Source organism: Falco rusticolus, chromosome 4 (genome assembly GCF_015220075.1).
Source record: "Falco rusticolus isolate bFalRus1 chromosome 4, bFalRus1.pri, whole genome shotgun sequence".
NCBI classification, from domain to species: domain Eukaryota; kingdom Metazoa; phylum Chordata; class Aves; order Falconiformes; family Falconidae; genus Falco; species Falco rusticolus.
This window is the reverse complement of record NC_051190.1, coordinates 38,529,505-38,553,204: the sequence shown is the minus strand read 5'-3', so window position 1 is coordinate 38,553,204 and position 23,700 is coordinate 38,529,505. Positions and strand designations below refer to the sequence as shown.

The 23,700-nt window shown below is 49.9% G+C and overlaps 1 protein-coding gene across 5 annotated transcripts in view; it reads right to left on the bottom strand.

Annotated features, from left to right (window-relative positions):
- Positions 1–6,854, bottom strand: part of LOC119147436 (CREB binding protein) — a 96,956-nt gene extending 90,102 nt beyond the window's left edge. For 4 of the 5 annotated variants that reach the window (XM_037386429.1, XM_037386430.1, XM_037386432.1 and 1 more), the window contains exon 1: positions 6,373–6,854. In XM_037386429.1, the coding sequence (XP_037242326.1) occupies positions 6,373–6,457 (85 nt within the window). In that variant the 5' untranslated portion in view covers positions 6,458–6,854. The remainder of the gene's footprint in view (positions 1–6,372) is intronic. The other variant, XM_037386434.1, reaches the window with a different exon arrangement.
- Between the last annotated feature and the right edge of the window lie 16,846 nt (positions 6,855–23,700).

Here is a 23,700-nt window from a genome sequence, read left to right as displayed (position 1 = left end):
AATTCAGCTGTGCAAGAACATACAATACAAAATCAAATGCCCATAAGGAAGCAACAGCAGACATGTGCGTAAAACTAATGATTTTTATATATTTCACTCTAAAAAAGCTTCCAACCATAACTGACTGAACACAAAAAACCCCAATGCCCTCACAAATCTATTTTATTTTAAAGCACTGATTTCAGCGAGATGCGGCTGTTCTGAATCATTCGCATTAATACTTTCCTTAAAGGAGTTTATGAACCTTAGGAAAAAACTTCACAGCCGCTACAAAACAGATTTACATTCAGTACTTACTGAATTCAAGTCTCTCAGTAATTTCCACATCTCTTTGCTCCACTAGATGAAACTATACAGGAGATGACACAGAAGCCATGTCATCAACACCACCTACTAAAACAGCTATCGAAGTACCAGCAGTGGTAAAGCTGGGCAGAATGAGCGAGAAGCTCACAGTCTTCAGGTGTGACACACATGAACAGGGGTTGGAATATAATATTTCATTTTCCTTCTCACTGTGTAACAGAAAGTAGCTAGCTCCGATGTCTGCCTCAGAGATATCTAACAGCAGCAAGGAAATAATGTCTACCTGTGAGCCTGGGAGGCACGTCACCAAGAAAGAGCAACTCACTGTCTTCCTGAGGAAGTTCCCACAGTATTAAAGATGACCATCAGAGAAGGAGATTATTTTAGAGACTTATAGATGTATAAATAAAAATATACACACACACAAAGTTATTGCAAATCAAAAGATACTGCATTTATCCAATGTTCCAAATAAGATCCTTATTTCTCAAAGGTGGTGAGTAAGAAAAAAAGGCAAGACGAAGCAAAGCTTTTGAAGAGGATATGTTAAGAAATTTGGATTCTGAATTATGATTGCCAATTACCAGTGATAATAGAAGTTTCAGTTTTCTTTTTATTCACACTACGATTCTGCACAATACTTGACAGTATTTGTTGAGACATCTTTATTAAAGAGAGTTTTCCAAATAAAAGATTTAGTTTCTCTCTGTATCTTAGACATCTGAGAAGACAGATGGAAAATATAACATATGTTAAAAGGAAGATTTACAAAGCAAAAATTCTCGAAAGTGTAAACCAAATTAGGGTGGAAGTGGCAGATTTCTAAGCTATCCCACATGCTTTTTCATTGTATGAGAACAAACCTCAGAATTTGTTAAATCCTGTGTTTCAGCTACGCCTTCCACACTGACTTCACATTAACCTGCAGTATTTTGCTAACAGAGTGAGATTTTTGTTCACGTTTCTCTCTATTAGCAAGTAACAACAGAGCACAAAATCTCTAAAAATAAACACCAAGAATAGGCAGATTTTTTTAACGTGAAGTTGCAGATGCAATAGCAAAACACAGCATGTTGCTGTAGAAATAATTAATGGCACTGGACTATGACTCCAAGGAACATTCAGCCAGAATAATAAGTGAATAATCTGCAACAGAAAACTGGGAATCATTTCACAAGCTATCAAGAGATCTCTGGGGTACAACAAAGACTGACCCCCCAAGCACAGCCTTTATTCCTGCCTGCTGGGCTTCTCCAGGAACTCCACGCCACAGCACAAGACAGCATTTACTGAGTTAGTGTTAAGTCTTGGGGGGCAGAAGGGGAAAGAATCAATCTGGTAAACTCCCAAGTACATATGCAATTATCATTCTAAGTCTGAATGTCAAAAAAGGAATGGGCACAACTGTAAGACTGCGGACTGTCACATAGTATCAGGCTGGTAGATCATCTGCTCAACTTTTCACCTCACACAGATGTTAGCATCAAACTCCTTGGAAAAATCTATAAAAAAACCCAAACAATAAGAAAGTATACAATAACCTGCCGTCAGCAATGCTTCATGAATTAGTAACAACTAGCTGCGCTAGACTCTCAATAAATGAGCCAATTTCTAATCTTTCAAATCTCCTGTCCCAGATTATAACTGCAGGCATAAAGTTACTCAGGTCACTCATTTAAGGTAAAAAAAAAAAAAACAACCAAAACCAAAAAATCAACAAACAAAAAAACCCCCAAACCAAATCAGCTTGTACCAAACTTAACACTGCTCAAAGTAAACATTTTTGCTTGGTATCATCATCTCCCATCCACCACCCCCATCACTACGTGTATATGCTAAGTCTTAAGAAACAATACAGCCATGAAATATCACACGGTATTTCTCCCCATCCCAGCTAGTTATGGTGCAAGTACACAAAACAAAGGGCATTCCTGTGAAACAACAACTACATGTACTCCTTCACCCGCACCTTTTCAGAAGCAGCATTTATTCCCTGTATCTTCTGCTTATAACCCAAGTCTGTTCACTTAATGGAATTATCCTTTTCCTTATTCCAGGGAGAGATGGAGAAAGCATGCGTATTTAAAAGTGATTCTTACTGTCACAGCACACAAACGACACTTGAGTTTTGCACATACTGTATAAAACAAGAGCAGATCGATTAAATGGGCTTCCATGAAATTTCTCAACTACACAGGAGCAAACCCTTCCAAAACATACATACTAATGCTTTTACGCGCACAAACAAAATCTGGTTTTAGATCACAGAGACGTCAGTCCATTTGAAGTCTCAGCTAAGTATGTGAACATAAGCTTAGAAAGTCCCGCTGTCCCTCCTAAAGCTACTTTGCTTTAAAGGTAGTTCACCTCTTTTAAAACTGAAAACTAAATCCACTGAGATACACCTATCTGCTTTTTGGCAGGAGAGTAAGATGAAATCAGGCTGCGTTTCGACACAAACTCCTGTCTGCAAAGTTCTGTAGCTTACTGGAAGTTAGCCAGAGATCTACTTATCTCGGCATGTACAGATGCACATGTGACAAGGCCAGTCTTTCCCCAATTTTAAAATACGGGCACTGTGATGCTAACACACTGGGCCATAAAGAGAACGGGAATTGTCGGAGATCTCAGCCTGCAGCTTTTGCAGCAGCAGCCATTCTGCTTAATCTGTTCATGCTCTGAAGTTGTGGAGGAAAAAAAAAAAAAAACAACCACCAAAAGCCACACACATGAGAAAGTACAAGGTGAAAATCCAGCTCTAACAGACTTTTGAAGCCACTTATCTCAACTTCTTTTCCAACTTCACCTATTTTAAGGAATTCTTAACTCATAATGCCGTTAAGGACACCCTCTGCTTTGGCCCAAATCATGATTCGTTGTCTCTGGAACCAGCATAGCTTTACAACAGTAGAAGGCTGCAGGGTACGTAACAAACGCAGACAGAGGCATTACTTGCAATGCAACACAAACCACCACCAAGCCACCTGCAGAACCACGGCAAAGGGGCACCTGACGAACACCAGCTTTGCTGCTGCTCCATTCAAGCACGTTTTCCACAATCTGTGCACAGAATTCAGAACATGATCGGCTCAAGAACACTGCCAGTTCACTGTATGTTCTGCCGCAGGACCAATGCCAGCAGCGTACAAAATAATCATGACACTCAAAGTTAAAGTAATACACTGCCATAACCAATGTTCCCATAATTCCACTTTTTGTACGAGTCCCTTATTTATTCTGCGGTACTCCAGATGAGAATGCCTCGTAACAGTTTCAGGGCAGACAAACGCTTAGGTATGAAAAATACCATGTATCTAATAAAGCAGTAATTAGACAAAAAGCACTGCTCTTACCTAGCTAAAGAAGGAAAAAAAGTCCTTCCCATGGATATTCCACAGTAGCAGCCAACTTGTTCGATACTGCACAGCAACAGCAAGCTAACTTAATGGCCATGAATCTTTACATTCCTTACTGATACAAAGGGCGACAGGGAAACTGCAAAACAGAACTACCGTGAAACTTCATGATGGTCACAGTATACATCTCTGTTATCCTTTCATCTCTACTCCCTTCCCTGAGACCAGACATTTGATTCAGCTGCCTAAGTTTAATAGGAAAGGCTGTATTTTCAGCACTTAAGTAGACCAACTTCAGTCACACAAACTTTGCTCCAGTAAGCCGAGGAGCTATTTTTGTCAAAAAGATTAAAGGTAGCTAAAATTTACCCTGACAAAAGGTGTTGCTTAAGATCACCGCATCAAAGCATAAAGCGAAATATAAACAAGGACGAGCAGTCGCCTTCTGCTGGACCCTTTCTTTGCCACCGCCACGCTCAGTGCAAGCTTGGAGCCTTACTGTTCTGCAACAGAACTGTACAACCCAGCCTAACGCAACGTCTCTTAAAGCACGTCCCAATCACGCAAGCTGCAGCATCAAACAGCGCGGGTTTATGAGGGCAATTACAATCCAGTTAACCAATACACAACTTACTGCTCGTTCAGGGCGCAAGCCTCAAACCCATCTCCCCAAGCACCTCTGCTCACAAAGGCAACTTTCCAGGTTGCAACATAACTTTTTCATTTAAGCCTAAGCACGAGGCACCAGCCTGGTTTAAGTTCAAGAGCAGGTTTTGATAAAGCAATTGCTACTCAAACTATTTGTATTGCCGGCTACAACCCACAGAAACGTTCAGCAATCTTTCAACAAGCAGCATTAGCTGCCAGCAACAAACCTAGAGATTTTTTTGGGGGGAAAAGCACTTCTAAGTACACAAACATTACCTGCACTCTCAAGCAGAGAGGTATTTTTGCCTGAAGAACACCGGGATGACAGAACGCTACAGATACACTCCTACTTGTTCAAAACACAACTTGGGGTTTGACATCCCTGGTGACCAAAGGCCCCCTCAGCTGTGCAAAACTTTATGCAGATGCTGGAGTTTACGTATCTAGCACTGCACAAGAGCTCACCGAGACTCATTAGAACTTGCTGAACAGGACGTAATTACGACTGAAGCATTCCAGAACAGACCAAGTGAACTTCAAAAAACAAAAGAGAAACAAAAAAAGACAGACACTGCTTCAAACATCTTTCACTAGCTACCAGTAGAGTCTAAAACGTCTAGCTGAAGAATTAAAGAAAAGCTGTGCTTTTCCTGAGTTACTGTGGTGCATTTCGTAGCAACTTGCGTATCAGCCTTCTGTATGGTATTCCGCTGCTTCCAAGGCATAAATGTAGCTCAGTCACAAGACTTCACCTAGATATTCTCTGCCAGTTCTTACTCTCGATACCGTTTCTTTATGGCATGTTTCATTTATTTGTAGGCTGAGAAGAAAAAGATTCCATAAAAAAAGCAAAAGGACTGCAGTATCTATGAGCTACTGCCGAACGCAGATTAAGCGAACCGAAAACCCCAGCAGAATTTATCAGCTCAATTATAGTAATAATTTTTTCAGTCTATAAAAACATTGTAGGCATAGCACGATTAACTTATCACTGTCCCTTCAACAAGATTCATTAATCTCTGAAAACAAAATGTAAGCCCAACACACTTTGTGCTCCTATAAAACCACTGTTTCAGTGACTGAAACAGTTGGAATACTGAAAGATGTCAGTACATGCACCCCATGCTCTTACGCACACACGTGCGTATTTACAAGGGGCACGCGCTTGCTGGAAATGAGAAATTTTGATGCATTTCATTACCTACAAACCCATTACAATCGCAAAAAGAAAGCATGGCGAAGACACTAAGCGACATACAGACAAGTCGCAGCGACTGCCAGCCTGCCAGGCATTTCATCACGCAAGCAACCCCACAACTTAAATTATTATTCGCCAACTGTTTGGTTTTTAAGGAAAAAAGCTTAGAACAGTTCGAGCCAAGCACCTTAAACTGGGGTCATGGGCAGGGAGGTAGAAAAATGTGAAATATTAATATGCTGTTGGGGAGTTTTTATTCCGTAGTGTCGCACACAGGGCCACAGTGGAAGAGGCTGCCTGCGTAGGGCTTTTAGTTGCAGGCGACTTATGGGTTTTAAGGAGTAGTGATGGAAACCTGGACCACCCCTTCCAACAAGTAGGGTTGTCGGTGTTACCAGCAGCTGGGTTTTCTTCTGCCCTACCTGCACCCCGCTCACCTGGGCATCCCCAGCATCCGAGGCGAGGCGGATCCCTCCACCATCAGAACGAAGCAGTGGTGGATGATGGAGGAAAAGGAAAAAAAATCCAAGTCCAAAGGCCTTTTTACCCAGCTCTTCTAACCGCTATTTATAGCCGGGACGGTACTTGGCGTATGGGTACCGCCCGGTAACTTCGACTGGAGGAGGCCAAATCGCTTCCCCACACACACCCCCACACACACTTTCCCGGCACCTCGCCAGGCCGGTTCCCACCCCCGCCGGGAACCGGGGCAGGGCGGGCGGGCCCCCCCCGCCACCATCACCCTCAGGAGGGCGGCCGGGCCCGGCCCCGGCCGGGCCCGGCCTCCCTCCTGAGGGTGATGGTGGCCCGGGGGGGGCCCGCGAGTGAGGCCCGGCCGCCCCCGCACCGCCCCGCAGGCCTTACCTGTGCTATCGCTGGCGGAGAAGCCCGGCGAGTTGAGCTTGGCTCGCTTGGGGTTGGGCGGCCCGTCGAGTAAGTTCTCCGCCATGGTAGCCGGCTGGGCCGTCCGAGGAGAGGCCGCCGAGCCGGTAATCGTTGACGAGGGGGCAGTCTGAGGGGGGGGCGAAGCTTTTTCTCCCCGTTTCTCCAAAGGGGAACCCACCGCCGAGCAACAGCGCCGCTCAGTGCCCGACCGGCGGCGGCCCCCGTTCCCCCATACCCGGGCCGGGCCGCCGTCGCCGCAGCAGGCCGCAGGGGAGGAGGGTTCGGGGCGGGGTGGGGAAGAGCCCAGCGCCCCCTCCCTGCCGGCCTCGCTCCTCCCGGCCTCTTCCCCCCGCCCGGCCGCCGCCGCCGAGGAGGTGCCCGGATGGCGGCTCAGTCAGTCACTCGGGGAGCATAGCGCCCCCCCCACCTCGCCCCGTCCCCTCCCCTCCGCACCGAGGGGTTCACCCCGGCCCCGCAGCGGCCCCCGCCCGCCGCCCCCGCCCGCGGCCGAACGGCGGCCGAGGTATGGGAGGGGGGGGGGGGGGGGAGAGAAAGAGGAGGGAGGGGGTAAAAAAAAATAAAAAAATAAAAAAATCCACCAAAAAACGGAAAAAACCCGAAAACACCCCAAAAACGCCCCAAAACAATGAGCGCGGCGCGGCGGCGGCCGCGTCTCCCGGTACCGGCGGCGGCGCTCGGGTGGCTCCGGCCGGCTCTGCCCCGCTGCCCCGAGCCCCTCTGCCCGTCGGCGGCGCTCCGCGCGGCTGCCCGTGTCCCGGCGGGCGGCCCCGCTGCCCCGGCCCGGCCCGGCCCGGCCCCGCTCCGCTCGCGCCGCGCTCCGGCTCCGCGACAAGATGGCGGCTGTTGATTCCTCAATTAAAAAAAAAAGTTTTTTTTTCTCTTCTCTTTTCCAGAGACCATGGGGGCGGGGACAGGGCGGGGCCTGCGCCTTGCGTCACCGCGCACGGGCCACGCCCCCCGCCCCCGCCGACGCCGGAAAGGCGCGATCGGCGCCGGAAAGAGGCGAGATCGTCCTCAGTTGCTCCGCGGGTTGGGTAGCGGGCGGGCTGCCTGCGGCGGGCCCGGTGGGCCGCTCTCCCCTCCTGGCCCTGCGTGCTCGCTCTTGTCGGAGGGCTCTTTTGCTTGTCCTTTCGCGGAGTGTGTGTCCCTTCTCAGTCCCCTCCTCAGCAATCCCCAGTCGCTTACCTCAGTCTCCTCTGCTTGCTCCTGTCAGGGTTCCCGCCTCGGCTGCACCCTCACCGCATACCCTCGGTCCCCTCACAGTCCTTCCCCGCAGTGTCCCCTCTCGGTCTTCCCCTCAGTCCCCCGCAGTGTCTCCCTTCAGTCCTCTCACAGTTGCTCCCCACATTATCGTCCCCTCTCAATCTCCCCTCAGTCTGCTCACAGCCAGCCCTGCGGTCTCCTCTCAGTCTCCTCCAGCTCATCCTCCACGGTCTCCCCTCTCAGTCCCACCATAGATATCGCAGAACGGTTTGGGTTGGAAGGGACCATAAAGATTATACAGGTTCATGGGCAGGGACACCTTCCAGTAGACCAGGCTGCTCAAAGCCCTGTCCAACTTGGCCCTGAACGCTTCCAGGGAAGGGGATGTCCCCACTCAACTGTCCCCTCTCAGTCTCCCCTCAGTCCCCCACAGTGTCCCCTCAGAGTCGCTCCCCTCAGTCCCCCACAGTGTCCCTTCATGGTTGCTCTGCTCAGTCCTCCACAGTGTCCCCTCACAGTCTCCCCTCAGTCCCCTCTCAGTCTCCTCTCAGCCCCCTCACAGTCACCCCCTGCAGTCTCCCCTCTCAGTCCCACCGCAGATGTCCCCCCTCAACATCCACCTCGCAGCTCCCACGGTCCCCCCTCGTCACTCCCAGCTCCCCCAAACCCTCATTACTCAGACACAGCAGTGCCCAACAGCAGCCCAGGGTGGCCATGCCAGCCCCTCGCCCTCACGCAAGCCTTGAGTTCAGGGGGCGTCGTGCAGCCAGGGGTGACCTTGCTTGTATCCCCCAGCGCCCACCTGCCTGCCCAGGCTTCCCTCAGCGCTCCCCCTCGCCCTCTGCCTCCTCCTGCCTGCAGCAGGCCCTCACGCCTGCGCCCACACGCACCCTGAGGGGCTGATGGGCTTCACCCCCTGCTTTCTGCACACCACGAGCTTGGCTTTTCCCTGCTATTCAATCCTCACATGAGGCTGCGCCAGCCACACATGAGGAGAGATCTTCAATCAGAGCCCACCAAATCACTCAGGCACCAGGGCTGAATCCAACTTTGCTCTACAAATACCTCGTGCTCTGTCTAGACAGACTTCCCCAGCCTGAAACAGGTTTATAGGACTGGTACCCATATACTTCCGTGGATTTCCATACTGGTTCCCAACCTGAGAAGCAGGTCGTATAAGCCCCGGTTGATGTGATGTGCCAATGTGGCAGCAGGGCTCCTCGTACCCAAACTGATTGCTTGGGGCTGTTTTCATCACCTATGTGTTTGTATGTCCCTGAAGAGCAGCCACATCTGGGGGACAGGCTGGAGAAGGGCACTGAGACAACCTGAGGACGTGTTGATGAAGTCCATAAGCCGAGATGGCTTAACCGACAATAATTTAGTGGTTTAAAGGAGATCCAGAATGACATCTTCTTTTGCAAAGAGCAAGTCTGCCTTTTGTTTACTGCAAACCTCGAATTCATTACATTTACTTCTACATTTACATGCATTTCATTACATTTACTTGCAAATTCTGTCTTTATTTACATGGTGCCTGTCCTTGCTGAGGTCTGGCTGTAATCACACTGGAGGTCTCTTACAGGCCTCTGCCTCTATCACTATATTACTCATTAGTTATGCACTCTCTGCTTATGCCTGCTTTAATTGTCTTCAAAAGCAGCAAGTTCCCGTCTGGTTTAGGGTGGCTTAGCATGGGACAGGGTTCGGCATCTCACAGCAGCTCCAGCAATGAGAGCAACAGCTCTTGCCCAGCAGTGTTTTGCTGTAATGCGATGCATTTTCCCCAGTTTAGATGGAGGGCAAATGTCTGGCTCTTGGAGGTGGTGGGGATGAAAATTAGGTCAGGTTGGCTGTCAGGCACAACCGAGGACAGCAGTGCCCTTTGTTATCTGCTGCTTCAACTTTTTAACAGCTTTGGTCAGTGCATTTTGAACAGCAGCTTGGATCACTTTTTGCACTTGCCTTGCCCATTAGGTCACTGTGGTCTTGACAACGAAGGATTTTCTGGAGCAGCTGACACCAGGAGACCCCCATAGCATTTTGCTCTCCTTATGACCCCTTTCTCTGCTGCTGCAATAACTCTGGCATGAAGTCAGGATGGAAGTCTACCACTGGGGACAGAACCTGAGTGGTCCCACAGCTACCACCTTGCTCCAGGAAGGTGTTCATGCCACCTGGTGCTAGACAATATGCTGATGCTACACCAGTACCACAGCTCTGACCCTACAGCTACCAAGCAAGAGGCTGTGACGCCACCATCGCCATAACTGGAGCTGGCATGTCAGCGTGCCAGCCAGGGCAATGCTACGTACTGGATGTAGGGAATGGGGAGCAGGTGGGAGGACTCATGGAGGCTGTGATTCCTCTCCCATTAGCTACGAGAGCTCCTCTGTCCTTACAGTAAGTGCCAGACTTGCCGCATCAGGGAAATCGGGGTGGGGGGGGGTGGGGGCTGTGAGTCCTGGGCACAGAGTGGGAAAGGAAGGAGTTGCTCGGGAGAGGGGGAACCCTATGGCCTGGGCAGTAGTGGTGGAGGAGGAGGATCCTATTGCTGCTGTGTCCTGAAGCTTTGCCGTGCCACAATGTCCCGTTAGGATGACCCCAGGTGCCTCCTGCCATGGGATTACAACAGCGTTGTGTTAATGGCAGGTGAGAGAGGAAGACCTTGACTGTTATCCACTGCCCCTGGAAACAGGGCTATGATTAAATACCCCAAAGGCTTAATAGTACTGTGGGGCCTGGGGTACCATAGCCCTTTGGTATTGGTATTGTGAGAGTCAGATGGCTGCACTCACTGGTAATGCCAAACACAGAGCGAGCTCAAACACAGTAGGAGAATTTTATGAGAAGAAAGGAAACTCTTTGAAAGACACCATATAGCAAGGAAATGAGCTCTACTACTGCAAACTTGCAGCCACGATTGTCAGTCTGGACCCCAGTGCACGGCTCCCCGCTCCCCCTGCTGATGCTTAAGCCCTTGCATGGATTCCTGAGGACTTCATCTGCTGTGCTCAGGAGGCAGGGTGAAGCAGGTGCTTAATGGATAACTCCTTTATTCAGGGACTAGTTCCAAGAGAAATTGCATAATAAAATCTGCACTGCTGCAGCCCATTGCCAGACTTCCTGTCTCCAGAACTAAGCTGCTTAAAGATACAGTTCCCGAGATCCTACCTTCCTTCCCCGGCCAAAACATGGAAGTATCATTTCTATAGCTTGTGACCTCAAAACCTTTCAGCCAAACAATTAACAATGTTTGAATAACTTCTGAGGAGCTCTGCCCTGTAACTTGTAGTCACCATGGCATCATCAGAGCAGTTCTCACTGGGAACAAGAGAGCCTGTTTTTCCTGGTAACACGACGTCCCAGCACCTGCTTGCCTTACCGTCCCCATGTGCTGCCAAATGAAGCTGTCCCAGGCGAAAAGACAAGCCCAGCGCCCGTTACCTCCTCTCCTCCTGGCAGCCACAGAAGTTGCTGCCTATTCTTCCTCCAAGCACGTCTGTCTGGTTACACACACCCTGCACTCATGGGATTGTGGAGCAACTTTATGTGAAATAACTGTTGTTTCTGGCTTCTGATTTTCATTGTATGTGTGAATTCTTGTGTTCAGGAAGTGGCGGTAACCCCTGGGACCGCAATCATAGTGCTGTTTTGTGTTTAGCTCTATGTCTGCGCACTTCTGCAAACCCTTAGCTCCTTGGGCTACGGACCCTAACTAACTAACATCCCAAGTGGTCTCCTCGCTGCATTTTGTGCAAAACAAAGTATCTGCAGGTGGATAGCCATGTCCTTTAGGCGCCATCCTGTCACTTAATGCTGTCAAGCCCTGGTCAGATCTGATTCTGCTTTCCTTTTCAGTACTTACTATTATTTTAAAGCCATTTCCTACCTACTTGTTGAATAGTCTAGTGGGGACTGGACGCAGATATGGACATTACTGTAAACTGCTCAAAATCCTGCCCGTCGTCTGTCGAGCCCATCCTGCCTACTAGCATAACTCTGGTGTAGAGGAATCATCCATGTAACAAGTAAGGCTATCGCACAGAAGTGAGAATAACAGTTCAGGAAACACACATAGTCTTCTGTCATCACCATAATCAAATCTGTCACTCTGAGGGGTCCTTTTTTTCTTATGTCCCAAATGTGAAGCCCTTTTGCTGGAGTTGACCTGTAATCTTGCCATGCCTGACAAACTATTAAGAAAAATCTGTATAAATCTGTCTTTACACTCCTATCCTGGGTTGTTGCTCTGCAAATCATGGTTTGCACTTTGTCTGAGACACAACAGTGCATTTGCTTTATTTTTTAAAGTCAAACTGCTAAGAAAAATGTCTGTCTTTGGGCTCTGCTACATTACGGTTTTGTCGTCTGACACCAGCTCTCACTCAGCCTCACAGTCAGTTGGAAAATCATGTTTCTATCCGTAAAATAGTAATCTGGGTAATCTGAGCAAGTTTCACATCTGCCAGCTCCCTTTTAGCAGTTGCAATTAGTGGTTTATGGGTGGTTTCAGTCAACCCTGGCCAACGTAAAGACATGAAGCTTCCCCCTCCATTGCAGTTTACGGTGAAAGATCCCTTCCCCGAGCACATAGAAATGGAGGGTGCCCATAGATACGCTGTGCCCATTCAAGGTGGAAGGACTGCCGTATGTTCCACCTCCCTGCTCTCTGCCTTGTCCCGCTGTCCAGGTTCTGGCCTTCCCCTTCCGCAGTCAGTAGGAGGGAGCATTTGCAAGCCCTTCAGGTGCTGTGTGTCACCATTTGGCATTAGCTTAATCCCAAATGAATGGCGGCCCAAGTTAACATGCTGTGCTGTGAGTGGCGGTGGTGAGCACTGCTAGCACTCCTGTCTGCTGAGTTCATCACAGAATCCATCTCTTGCCTGAACCTGTACCTCAGAGAAAGACCTTGTCCTTCCCACCAGAGCTGCTGCCTCCGTCCAGTCTTTCTCCTGTTTACTCCGTGCCTCTCAGAGCAGTGATATGTTAGCATCTCTGAACCTCTGCCCCAAGGTGGGGGATTGGGTGATTCCCTGTCCCTTGAATGGTGTCTTCAGATTCCTCCTCACCCATTTCTGTCCTCTGCTCTTTCCATGAGAGCATCGAGAGATGAGGTCAAGGGCTCAGCACATTTTACCACACTAAGCATTGCTGCTTTTGGTCAAATGTGATCCAAGCATTTATTCATCTACTTGGATAGACTGTATACTTTTTTGTGGAAGTAAATTCATTACCATAAATCTCATCGTTTAGCTGGTTTTCTCTCTCTGCATATAGCTTGCTTTTTTTTTCTCATTGGTAGCAGTGCTCGCAGCAATGCAATGACTCCCACCTAAGTGTCTAAGATGACATTTGGAAATGCCCTCCTTGCGTTCTGGCTGACAGTCTTTATTCTTTACTGCAGCAAAACCTGATGTTCCCATGAAAACTCTGCCTGAGCTCATGGTCTCACCATCATCCTGTTAAGTCACCTGCATGCAAAATTCTGCTGAACCTTTGCGAAGCCAGGCCATGGAGACACCGATTACATTTTCCCCTGCTCTGCCATTGTCCTGGCTGGTGTAGGTAGCCACAACAGTGCAGCTCTGCCATTGCTCCTGCTCCATTGAGCCTTGCCTGTCCCTCTGCCTCAGTCCTCGTCTTTAAAAGATCTCTTGGTGTCAATCATGGCTTTAGCGTGAGACCTTTGGTTATCTATAGGAGTTTCATTCCTGGAAAATTCTCCTTACCTTGTCAAGTGTTAATCCTGGCTTCCTACCAACCTGTAAGCTTTTTGTGTTGGATTCAACTCCTCACACCCGTTAAAAAAAATTAATTCTTCATCAGAGACTCTATTGAACTCCCAGAGCCACCCAAAGCACAACCCCAAGCTCTTCTATAGTGGCAGCCTCTATCGCCTGGGTTAAAAGCCAACTCTGTCAAATGTTTTGGGTTTAGGTGGCAGACAGGTCACTCTCCTTCTGCATTAGGCTCCAAGAGTCAGTGCTGCCCAAGTTCTCAGAGAACGGTAAAGCCTCGGAGGTGGCTGCCGTGTCCTGGCTTGGGCATTGTCATGTGTCATCATGCATCCGACAGGCCCGCTCAGACACTGGATCCAAAGGGGAATGCACAACAGCACGGTGCCTCTGCAGACCCCAGCCGCTGTCCCAAAGCTGACCTCTTCAGAGGGAAACGGTCGGCTCCTCCGCAGGACTTCCCCACTCCACTGCTGCCTGGAGCAGTCAGTCACCACCCCAGCAGACTCTGCTCAGTCCCCCCCTTTCCCATGAGGCACCTACATTTTGCATTTGCAGGCAGTACCAGTGATGGAAACGCCTGGTGACCACGGTTCTGTGGCTGGAAACATGCAAACCCCTCTAGCTTATGGCACACGAGACCTCTGCAGCACAAAAAGCCCAGCAGCTTTGCAGGTGGCCATCACTCCATGCCCCTGTCCTGTGGGTCCCCCACAATGACCCCTTCTTGGGGAGCACCCCAGCATCTCCCACAACTCCCCCTGAAGAGGAACAGGGGTGCTTATCCCTCTCAAGCCTTTGAGGATGGCTGTGGACTGCGCTTTCCTCCCATGGAAGAACAGGGCGCCCAGCAGCGACCAGGAAGCCTTTCTGGGCTGGGTCTCTGCAAAACTGTCCTGCTGAACCAGTTCCAGTTTGTGTAAAATTCTTCAATATTCATCAGGGCAGGGAGCCCATTGAGCTGGGTTGGCAAGGTGAATACATTAACTGCCTGTTTATTCCTCCAGCCTTGCTCTTCCTCCACCACAAAGCTTCTTCCCTTGTTTTGGACAAAAAAAAAGCAGCTTCCACGGGAGCTCGACGCTTGGAGCTCAAGGCTGTCGGGTTCAAAGTGGGACCTGTTATGGCCCAGCCCCACATCGCTTGAAGAGCATCCCACCAAGCTGTGCCATGGGTGTCTGGTCCCCGTTACCATGTTGGCCAGGCAACTATCAGGAAAGATCTAGCTCCAGGCTCAGGTTGGGCTGGGTGGGTGGACAGGGTGGTCTCTTGAGGGCCCTCCAGCTCAGGAGGTGAGGTTCAGGAGAGCTGGTGCCAAACCAGACAGGTTGTGGTGTAGCACTGGGCATCAGGGAAGCACTACAGTGGCAGATGTCAAGCAAAGGAGACACCACCCTCTGGTCTGGAGTCAGGAACTGCATTTTCTAGGAGAAATGAGACTGAATGCTGGTTGTCTCCTCAGCATTTTCTGGGGGACTGGTAGAGTTGGATGATGATGGCTTCCCCCAACCCTTTCCAGCAAATAACACAGTTGTGGAAAACCACACTTGTCTGCAGGTGGACAACTCCTGCATGTTCAGGTATTCAGCGAGTATTCAAGAAAACCCCTGAGGTTTCAGCTTTTGGAATTTGGAAAGCACTGAAACCTTCTGATCTATTAATTGATAAAGAAAACATTTAATTTCCATGCTGTATGAGCAAAGCTTTAGAAACAGCTTTTAGCTCTGAAACTGGGAAAATAAAAGAAGTAAGAAAGGACAAAGTGACCAAAATATATTATTTCACCAACCTTCCCCTTGCTGAATTTTTCATATCAGTTTGATTCACACCAAATTCCTTATTTTTCCTTGTTATGGCAACAACCAAATCAAAGGCTCCACTATTCCTCTAGCCCTGCGGTTCTCTCTGAGAGCTCCTTGGGTAAGGTCTGGCCCTCGTGCTTCCCACTCGGATGCATCTCACTTCCCTCCCATCGACTTGCAGTGGCTGCCTGAGTCACACCTGTCAACTCCGGGGTGCCCAGCGCAGTGTGGCAGAGCCAAACCCTTTCTGTTGACTCCATCCAGAGTCTCTCCCAAGCACAGCACGAAGGCTTTAGCTGTGAAGCCTTTTCCAGCAGAAGTCACCTGTTGCCATGTGTTTGCACAGTGCCTCAGTAACCAGCTCAGGCAAAAGTAAAAATAATTGTTGTCATTATGGCTCCTAGCTCACGTTAAGGGGATCAGAGCAGGGCAGCAAAGCAGACTGTTGTGGTGGTGATAATCAGCACGGGAAAAACTGGGATAATTTTCACTGGAAAACCTGTGTGAGAGCAACTCCAACAAGGTGCTCTACCCTGTTGCTTTCAAGGTTATAAAAAAAATTATCACCCGCTCAGCTGTGATGTCCCATTCTGTGACATTAATGGCAGGAAAATTTAAAGCTGAAGGAATCTCTTGGCACAGTATGTAATTTGCCTGGGGAAATTAGTTTCAAAAAGGATGAGAAAGTTAAATACTATTGCTGAGCTTAAAATGAAGGCGAATAATTTTATAGCCAAAATAATATTTTTCTATGATAAATTATGTAGGAGGCAAGAGTAATAAAATGTCATGCTCCAGGGTATAAAACAATTCCTGTAAAGGTCAGGAAGCACTTTTAACGTACATGCACATCACCACACATTAGTGCAGATGCATTTTAATTTGTTTGGATTTTGTGTCCTTGATTGGACATGATACTCTTCTCACCTGAAGCTCCTCAAGGCAACACCTTGTTGGCTGGACAGAGAAACTTTCCCCGGCTCTCTTGGATTATTGCCCCATTCCTTTAAGCGTGAGGCTGGATTATTTTCATTATGCATGTTACTCCTGTCCCATTCTTGCAACACCTGACATGCCGTAAGGTCTCGGCGGCATCTCACCCTCAGATCTGTGACTCTACGACTTTGCTGTTACAACACTGTCTCTAATTGTAACAGGATTAACTTTTCAAACCAACCTACCCACCTTAGGCATGCTGCGTCCTTCTGATGACACTGAACCCAACAGGTCGGCTGTCAATGTGCGCAGCCACGCACACACAATCGCTGCTTAGGTCTTAGGTCATCCCAGGTCGCTCGTTTTTCTGTTTACTTAAGCCAACAGCAGATTAGGCACTAAGAAGAGAAACTCCCCTTTTTCCTGCTTTTCTTCCTACCCCACATCAGCCATTAAAGCTTATCCCAGCCTTGTGCTTAGCAGGGAAGTGAAGCCAGATCAGCTTCAAATTTTCCAGCCTGGAGATCCCGTCATTGTCATCCTGGAACGGTGCTTGACAAACTACTGCACCTCATCTCAGTCCCTCTAGCTCCACCATATCCAGTGTGTGGTCACATCTATTGCATCAGTCTCTAAGAAACCAGTTTGGCCCCTTTGCCGCGTCAACTCCACTCCCCAATGCCCAAGCCCTCATCTCCCTGCTTATCTGAAGGCTTCTCACCTGCCTTCCAGGCTCTTCTATACCAGAGGGCACTTGGTGCTCATTTAGGGCAATTTACCCAGGCTGGTTTGAATTTGAGCGCTCTGAAATACACCTGTGAAATAAACCCAGACCCAACGTTTTCACAACAGCTCTCAGTGATGCCCACAGCATCCTGAAATGCTCAGGTGGAATTTGCTCACAAGCTTTGTGAAATTAGCCTCTGGGGGAGAGCAAATAGGGGAGAACCAAGCTAGGAAAGCCGATTCACATTCCCGAAGTGTTAAAACAGGACAGAGCTGTTATCTCAAACCAATATTACAAAAGCAGCCCAAGACTTGGTAAAACACAGGATTTTGCACGGATGGAGACTCTGCCAGGAAAAGTTTATAACTTAAAATCTCACAAAACGTATCAGAGCCAGCACGAGCCGAGTCGTCACAGCAAGCGCAGTCCTGTGACCTCAGCCCACGTGTGGGGAGAGCAAAGCAGTAGGCAAGAAGAGTGATGTGACACTTCCAGCTACAGCGGTGACCAGCCCAGACTGACACCCTGACACGTGCGATGGTGCTTGGGTTGAGCCTTGGCTGACAGCGCCAACACCCGCTGCACACTGTACTCTCGAACCCCTTTTTGCACCCCTGGTCCCGCCTCCTCCTGCGATTATAAGGAAGGGGCCAGGCCGGCCCACAGCAGCTAAGGCTGGGTGGCTGGCACCACCAAGGGTGCAAGCCCACCACCATAGGGTTGCTTAGAAACTTCTAGGAGGCATCCAGCAAAGAGGGGGACCTGGATGGGGATTTGACTCACTCAGAACATGACACATCGTTTACCCTCCTGTGGCTCCAGCAGCTGGTGCAGACTTCTCTGGACACCCATTTCTGGGCTTTTTTGAGGGATGTCCTGGGGCCGCTCCCTTGGTGGCTTCTCATCCTGCTGAAACCAAGAAATATCCCAGCACGGTTCGGCAGGAGGTGGGCAGCCTGGGGCTCTGGATGTGGAGTTCAAATCGCTCCTGCCAGACACCTCGGGCTTTTTGGAGAGTTCCTGGAAAGAAGTCTCATTCTCATCCTTCTGCTCCTTTGGTCTGTCAGTGGTTGCTGTTGTGACATGGCCCTTGTCTCCCCCCAGCCTTCGATCAGAGATGTGCAGAATTATCTCCACCTCCTCTAGAGCTAAGGCAGCCCCATCTCCTCCTTCCCCACCTCTCCCTGAGCAAGCAGTGACCCTCTGCTCTCCCACTCCAGCGCGAGTTCCCACCACGACACTGGGATATCTTTACAGCTTCGGTTATGAGTTTGGACTCATTGGCTGCCTGTGCCCAAACTATCAAAAAAACATCCCCAAACTGTCTGACTTTGTATTTTCCTGGAGTTTAACTGAAATGATTAGACATTTTCTGCATTTTTTGATGCTGGAGGACATTGCACTTCACGTGAACACTGAGCCCTGTAACCTGGGCCAGATTAAAACATCGCAGCCCTCAGGAGAGCAGAGCAGAGCTGGTGTGGGCTGAGCTTGCTGCTCCAGCCTAAAGGAAGGGGGACAATCGAGTCACCCCAGAGCCCTCTCCCTCCCCAGCTGGCACAGGGCACCGTGCTCTCGGACCGGGTGATCTTACAGCACTGGGGCAAGGCAAGAAATCCTCATGGCTTCACCTACCAACTCCCTGCTTGCAGGCTGAGCCATTCCTCCTAGAAGCTGAATTAAAGATGTGTGGTTGAAAATGAGCTAATTTTGCTTTAAAGGCTGCAAGCCCTGGTGAGTGCACTGCTCCCCTTGCAAATTGTCGCAGTATGCAGTTACTGTCGCTGTGAGAGAGCTGCAGCTTATTTCAAGGTTGAATTTGTCCAGCTTCTCGTCCCCGGGACATTTACATCTCTGGAAATAATCTGGGGACGTTGCAGTCTGTTATAGCAGAGCTGTTGCTTTCCTTGGTCATATCTCTAGCCAGGAGCTTGGTTTTTAACAGTCCGATGTCGCTTTATACCCCCTCCTTTATATTCTCCGGGTTTTTTTCAACATTAGGGAAAACATATCTTTGATTTTCAAGCTTTTCTTTGCAATTGCAAGGACCAGATACTTTTTTTTCAAATTACATGAGCTGAGAATCTCATGCATTTGTGTGACTGCAACCAATGACTTTAAAAACTCCTTTAACTAAACCACTGCCCGGAATTTATCAAAGACTCGCGAGGCTGATGTACATGAGGGCTGCTGACACCAAGCACAGAACATATGAGCCCTAAAGTACCTAAAATTATCTTGTGTTAGCTTTTGAAAATATGTCTCCACCCTCCATTCAGAATGACAACTTTTGGCAACAACAAGAAAACAGAAATGACAGATGGTAACAAAATCTGGTACACAAACATGACAGTAGGCAATATAATGAACATTTCACCCACTCGTTCATTTATGCTAATCATCGCTTTTGAGCAACCTGAATTGTTATGCCAGACAGAAGCGGATCTGAAGCATGGCATAGCAAATCTCAAAGGGCCACCAACCTGAAACCAGAATAAAATCCCCACCAGGCTACTCGTGAATGAAATTAAAGTATCGCTAAACTACAGCCTGCTCTGATGGCCGCTGAAAAATCCCTCAGTTCCCAAAAAGCACATCGAACTCTCCTCCTGCCCTGAAATTCCTGCCCTGAAAAACACCACATCCACAAAACAGAGGTAGTTTGGTTTTCCGGCTACCCAAAGCTCCACAAAAACTCTGATGAACCAGCACATATTTGCAGGCAAAGTAGGAACTAGCATCCTGGCAATAAACACATATTGTGCTATTAAGACATATTTTTTTTATGGCAACAAAAATATTCTTTTAAAAATGCTTTCCACCCAGACTAAGCTCTCTGGTATGAATTCAGTCCCTGTGGGAAAATGTTTACTCTTTTATTTGAAGCCCACTTATCTCACGCTGACATTCTCAGTGGAAGGTGCTATGTCACCCACAAAACTCCTTTTATTTCCTATAAAAATGTAAATCGTCTATTTCCCTCCCCCCCCCCGCAACAACCTTATGTAATGAACAGTATCTTTGCTCAATTATTTTGAAGTCATGCTTTTAGCCTCTATTTTCTGTGGAAATCTGTAAGACTAAAACCTTCCTTCCCTGACATTTCAGTGCTTGCTCCTGCGCCTGGTGATGCAAAGGTCTGTCGACGTTCCTGGGGTGGGTAGGACCAGAAAACATCTCAGAGGGCAACAGCAACGCCTTATATTCTCCTGAGGGTGTAGAAAAAGTTTTCCCACAATTTCCCAAATAAATTGCCAGCACTTTCAGGAAAAAGAGGCAATCTTGAGCAACTGCCCTCAGAGCTGGCCAAGATGTGTAATTGTATAAAACCGTATATATTTTAATTATAAACAAGACCAGCCTTTCATGATGATTTCCAGAGAAAACCCCTTCATAAGACCCAGTTTTCATCTGCTTACAATGCTGCCAAACGTCACCTACAGCAGATGAAATGCTTTCTTCTGGGGCCAGAATCGCAGTGAAAACTCAAAAGAAAAAAAGCAAATTTCAGCCAAAACATTTCAGTTGCTTTTGAGGGGGTAAAAGCCAACTATGGGGTCTTGGTACATTCCCAGTAACCAGGTCTGCAAGTCCTATGCCCAGCCCCAGGAGAAGTGATTGAAGAAGATAACCCTTGCATCAGCGATGCATGTCCCATCGTCCTCATGAGGATCCATCCAGATCTGTGTGACCTGGAGAAAACTTTGCTTTTCCTGCCTTCCGACTTCTTTCCCTTGTCATCTCCTGCTCTGGACGAAGCATCCCAGCCTGTTTAGTTGTTCCTTGGGTGGAAATTACTCCTTTTTTTTTTTTTTTATCATCATCCTTGTTTGCCCATCTCCACTTCTTCTAGCCTTTCTGTGCCAAGAGACAGTTCAGTTTTGAGTCAAGGGGATGTCAGCAGCATGGAGCAGGCAAAGCGGACACCCGCCACGGATGCAGGTATACCAGACCAGGGCTTTCTGCTTCCCTCTCTGCTTCAGTCTCAGTCATTCCTAGAAATAATGCCCCAACCAAGTCCCAACATTGGCAATGCTGCTGCTGGAGAAACACTGCTCAGCAGGGCTGGGGCTTTCCAGAGACCCCCTTGAGCAGCACCCAGGTGCTCTGTGGTGCTGGCAGCTCTGAAGGGTGGCAGGGGTTCCTGCACAGTGACCAGTGGCTCAGCCCACCCTCAGGGATGACACTGCTCACCTTCAGCACTCCTGCCCTTGAAAGAAGGCTGTTTCGGACTCATAAAGCTCCTCCTCAGCTGGTTCGTGCCTGCGGCTGACTCCCAGCCCACGTGCCATCTCCATCGATGGCAAGAAGATGCTGCTTGATCTGCCTTTCCCAGATCTGATCCCATCTCAAATCAATGCCCTTTCGGAAGCAGCTATTCAAGCAGGCACCAGACAACATCGCTTTGAGACACTTCTTCCCTCCTCGCCTTTGCTTCTAACAAGACCAGCCTCCTGCACAGACCACTGATGTCCACGTAGACCAGGGCACTGACGGACCGTTGGATGGTTGTGGACAGGTTGGGGATGACCCCAGCAGCAGGATAACCTCAGGCTGAAGATGAAGGCTCCGGCAGGGAGCAGGGCTCGGCAGCTCTAGGCAGCGGTGACACATGGCACAAGGCTGCCTGTGGCCATAGGGTGGCCGTGGCCGTCTGGGAACCCAGCACATCCTCCAGCCTCTCCCCTCTGCTGCAAACCACATCAGCCAGGACCACTGCGTCGAATGTGGGGCCCATCCACCCACAGGTACAGATGCCACCTGTTAAAAGATAAGCAAATCCTCTTTTATTGTTTGTTTTTAGGTGTTTTTTTCAAGGCTTTGCACACACACAAAGGCTTCCCAGCCCTTGCCACCCATAGTCCCCCTGCCTCTTTTGCCCCAGGGCATGGGGAACTGGCTGGCAGGTCGTCTGGTGGGAAGAGATCTGGCTCGGGACAGCGTGAGCATGAGGGAGCCTCTGCCTGTTGTTTGTCATGGAAAAGGGAAGGTGCCTATGTCCTGCTGACGGCAAATGCTGCTCCCGAGACCAGGAACACCATCTTGGGAAGATGCTGCTTCAACGCCATGGCTGCAGGAAGCTTAACTGCACGTCCTCAGCCCCCCAGGCACATTCATGGGGGGTCCCACAGCCTGGGGTCCCTGGGTGCCCTGGTGCTGCCTGGCCAAGGGGAACCCAGCTCTGGAGCGGGGTGCACAGGGGCTGAGGTGTGGTGGCAGGTGGTCTCGCTCGCTTTGCCGCAGCCCTGGGGCCGGGACCCCCAACAGCCTCCAGCTCTGCCGGGGCCATCCCCATGTCTCCTGCTGGGGTTTTGCCCGCTTGCTGGACACGCTCAAAGTTCACCGTGCTATAAATACCCGGGTGCAGGGCTGCCAGCACGCTCCTGCATGGGGTGGGGGGGGCTGCTAAAACCAAATGGGGTTTCACTGCAATTAACCCTTTGGGTGCGTGTCTCCCCTCTATGCAGTTTGAAAAAGTGGAATCCTCCAATTTGAAATGTTTCTAAAGCCAGAAGAGTGCAGCAAACTCCTTCTGTGGGCTGATTCCTGCTGGGAACGGCCCAGGGATCGGTACCTGGAGGGGAGGAGCGCGGGGCACCGGGGGACATTGTAGGGGATGGGTGTTTTGTGGACAGGCACTTGCACAGCCCCTGTGTGGCCCCTGGCTTGGGCAGCTCCTTGCATTGGGGACACGGTGATGCGGGGCCAGATCACCCATGTTCCCCCCTAGAGCAGAGGCTGCCTGTGTGCCCCACGCTCACCGCAGAGCATCGCTGCATGCTGCACAGCCCCACACCCTGCACCATATGGCCCCACAGAGTGTGATCCCACGTCCTGCACCCCACAGCCCCATAGCCCAAGGCCCCATGCACCACAGCCCCACAGCCCCCAGCCCCACTGGCATGGCCCCAGTCTGCCCAGCCTGCCTTGAGCCCCCAGCCCCATGTACGGGTCTCGCTCCTGGCCACAGCTGAGCAGAAGGGCTAAACCACATCCAACACCCCAGAGGGCAACAGAAATGCACTAAATCTGGACAAGCCCTGGCCCTGGCCCGGGGCAATCCCAAAACGTGGAGACCCGGCTGGTGTCAGGCGAGCCGAGGCACAGCACAGCTCACTGCCTGCAGCAGGGTGTGAAGGGCCACCAGGCTCCCTGGGGAGACAAATACGTGGGTAGCCCCCACTACCCAGTACCTGAAGCTGTACAAAGCCCTTTCATGGTGCCAGACGTGCCTTTTCAACCATTTCCCATTAACAATTTTAACCATTTAACCACTCACCTTACCGCACTGGGCTGATGGTTGAGCCAGACTCCAAGGAAAAGCCTCTTCCTCCTTTCATCCCCATTCAAACCGCAGGAGATGAAAAGCTCGGAGCTAACGGCAGAGGACAAACCTGCACGTTGGCAGCAGCAGGGCAGAGCCACCTGGGGAGCCCCGAGGTGGGGGCTGGTTGCGACCTCACAGCTCCCGCTGAGGCTGGACATAGTTTGGTGCATACATGGCCCAGGGACAAGATGGGCTCAGGACCGAGCGAGGTCCTTGTCCCCAGAGATCCCACAGCGGCCAGGGCTGATCCCCAGCTCCAGCGGAGCCAGAGCTGCCCCCAGCGCAGGGCAGAGACTCAGTGGGGCTTGGCCTTGCAGCCCCCCAGTTCCTCACAGACCGGGGACAAGCTCTTCCTTCTGCCCTGGGATCACTGCAGCTGCGATGAACCCTTAAGCTCAGGCCTGCACAGGTCACAACATCAGCTGCCACTGAAACAACCTCATTTCAGCCTCGGAAATGTCACCAAGTGCCTTTATCGCCTTGCTCTCCATCGCCCACCGCCCCCACCCCCCATCGCCACCACAGTGGTAACACTCCCAGGATGCCGAACTC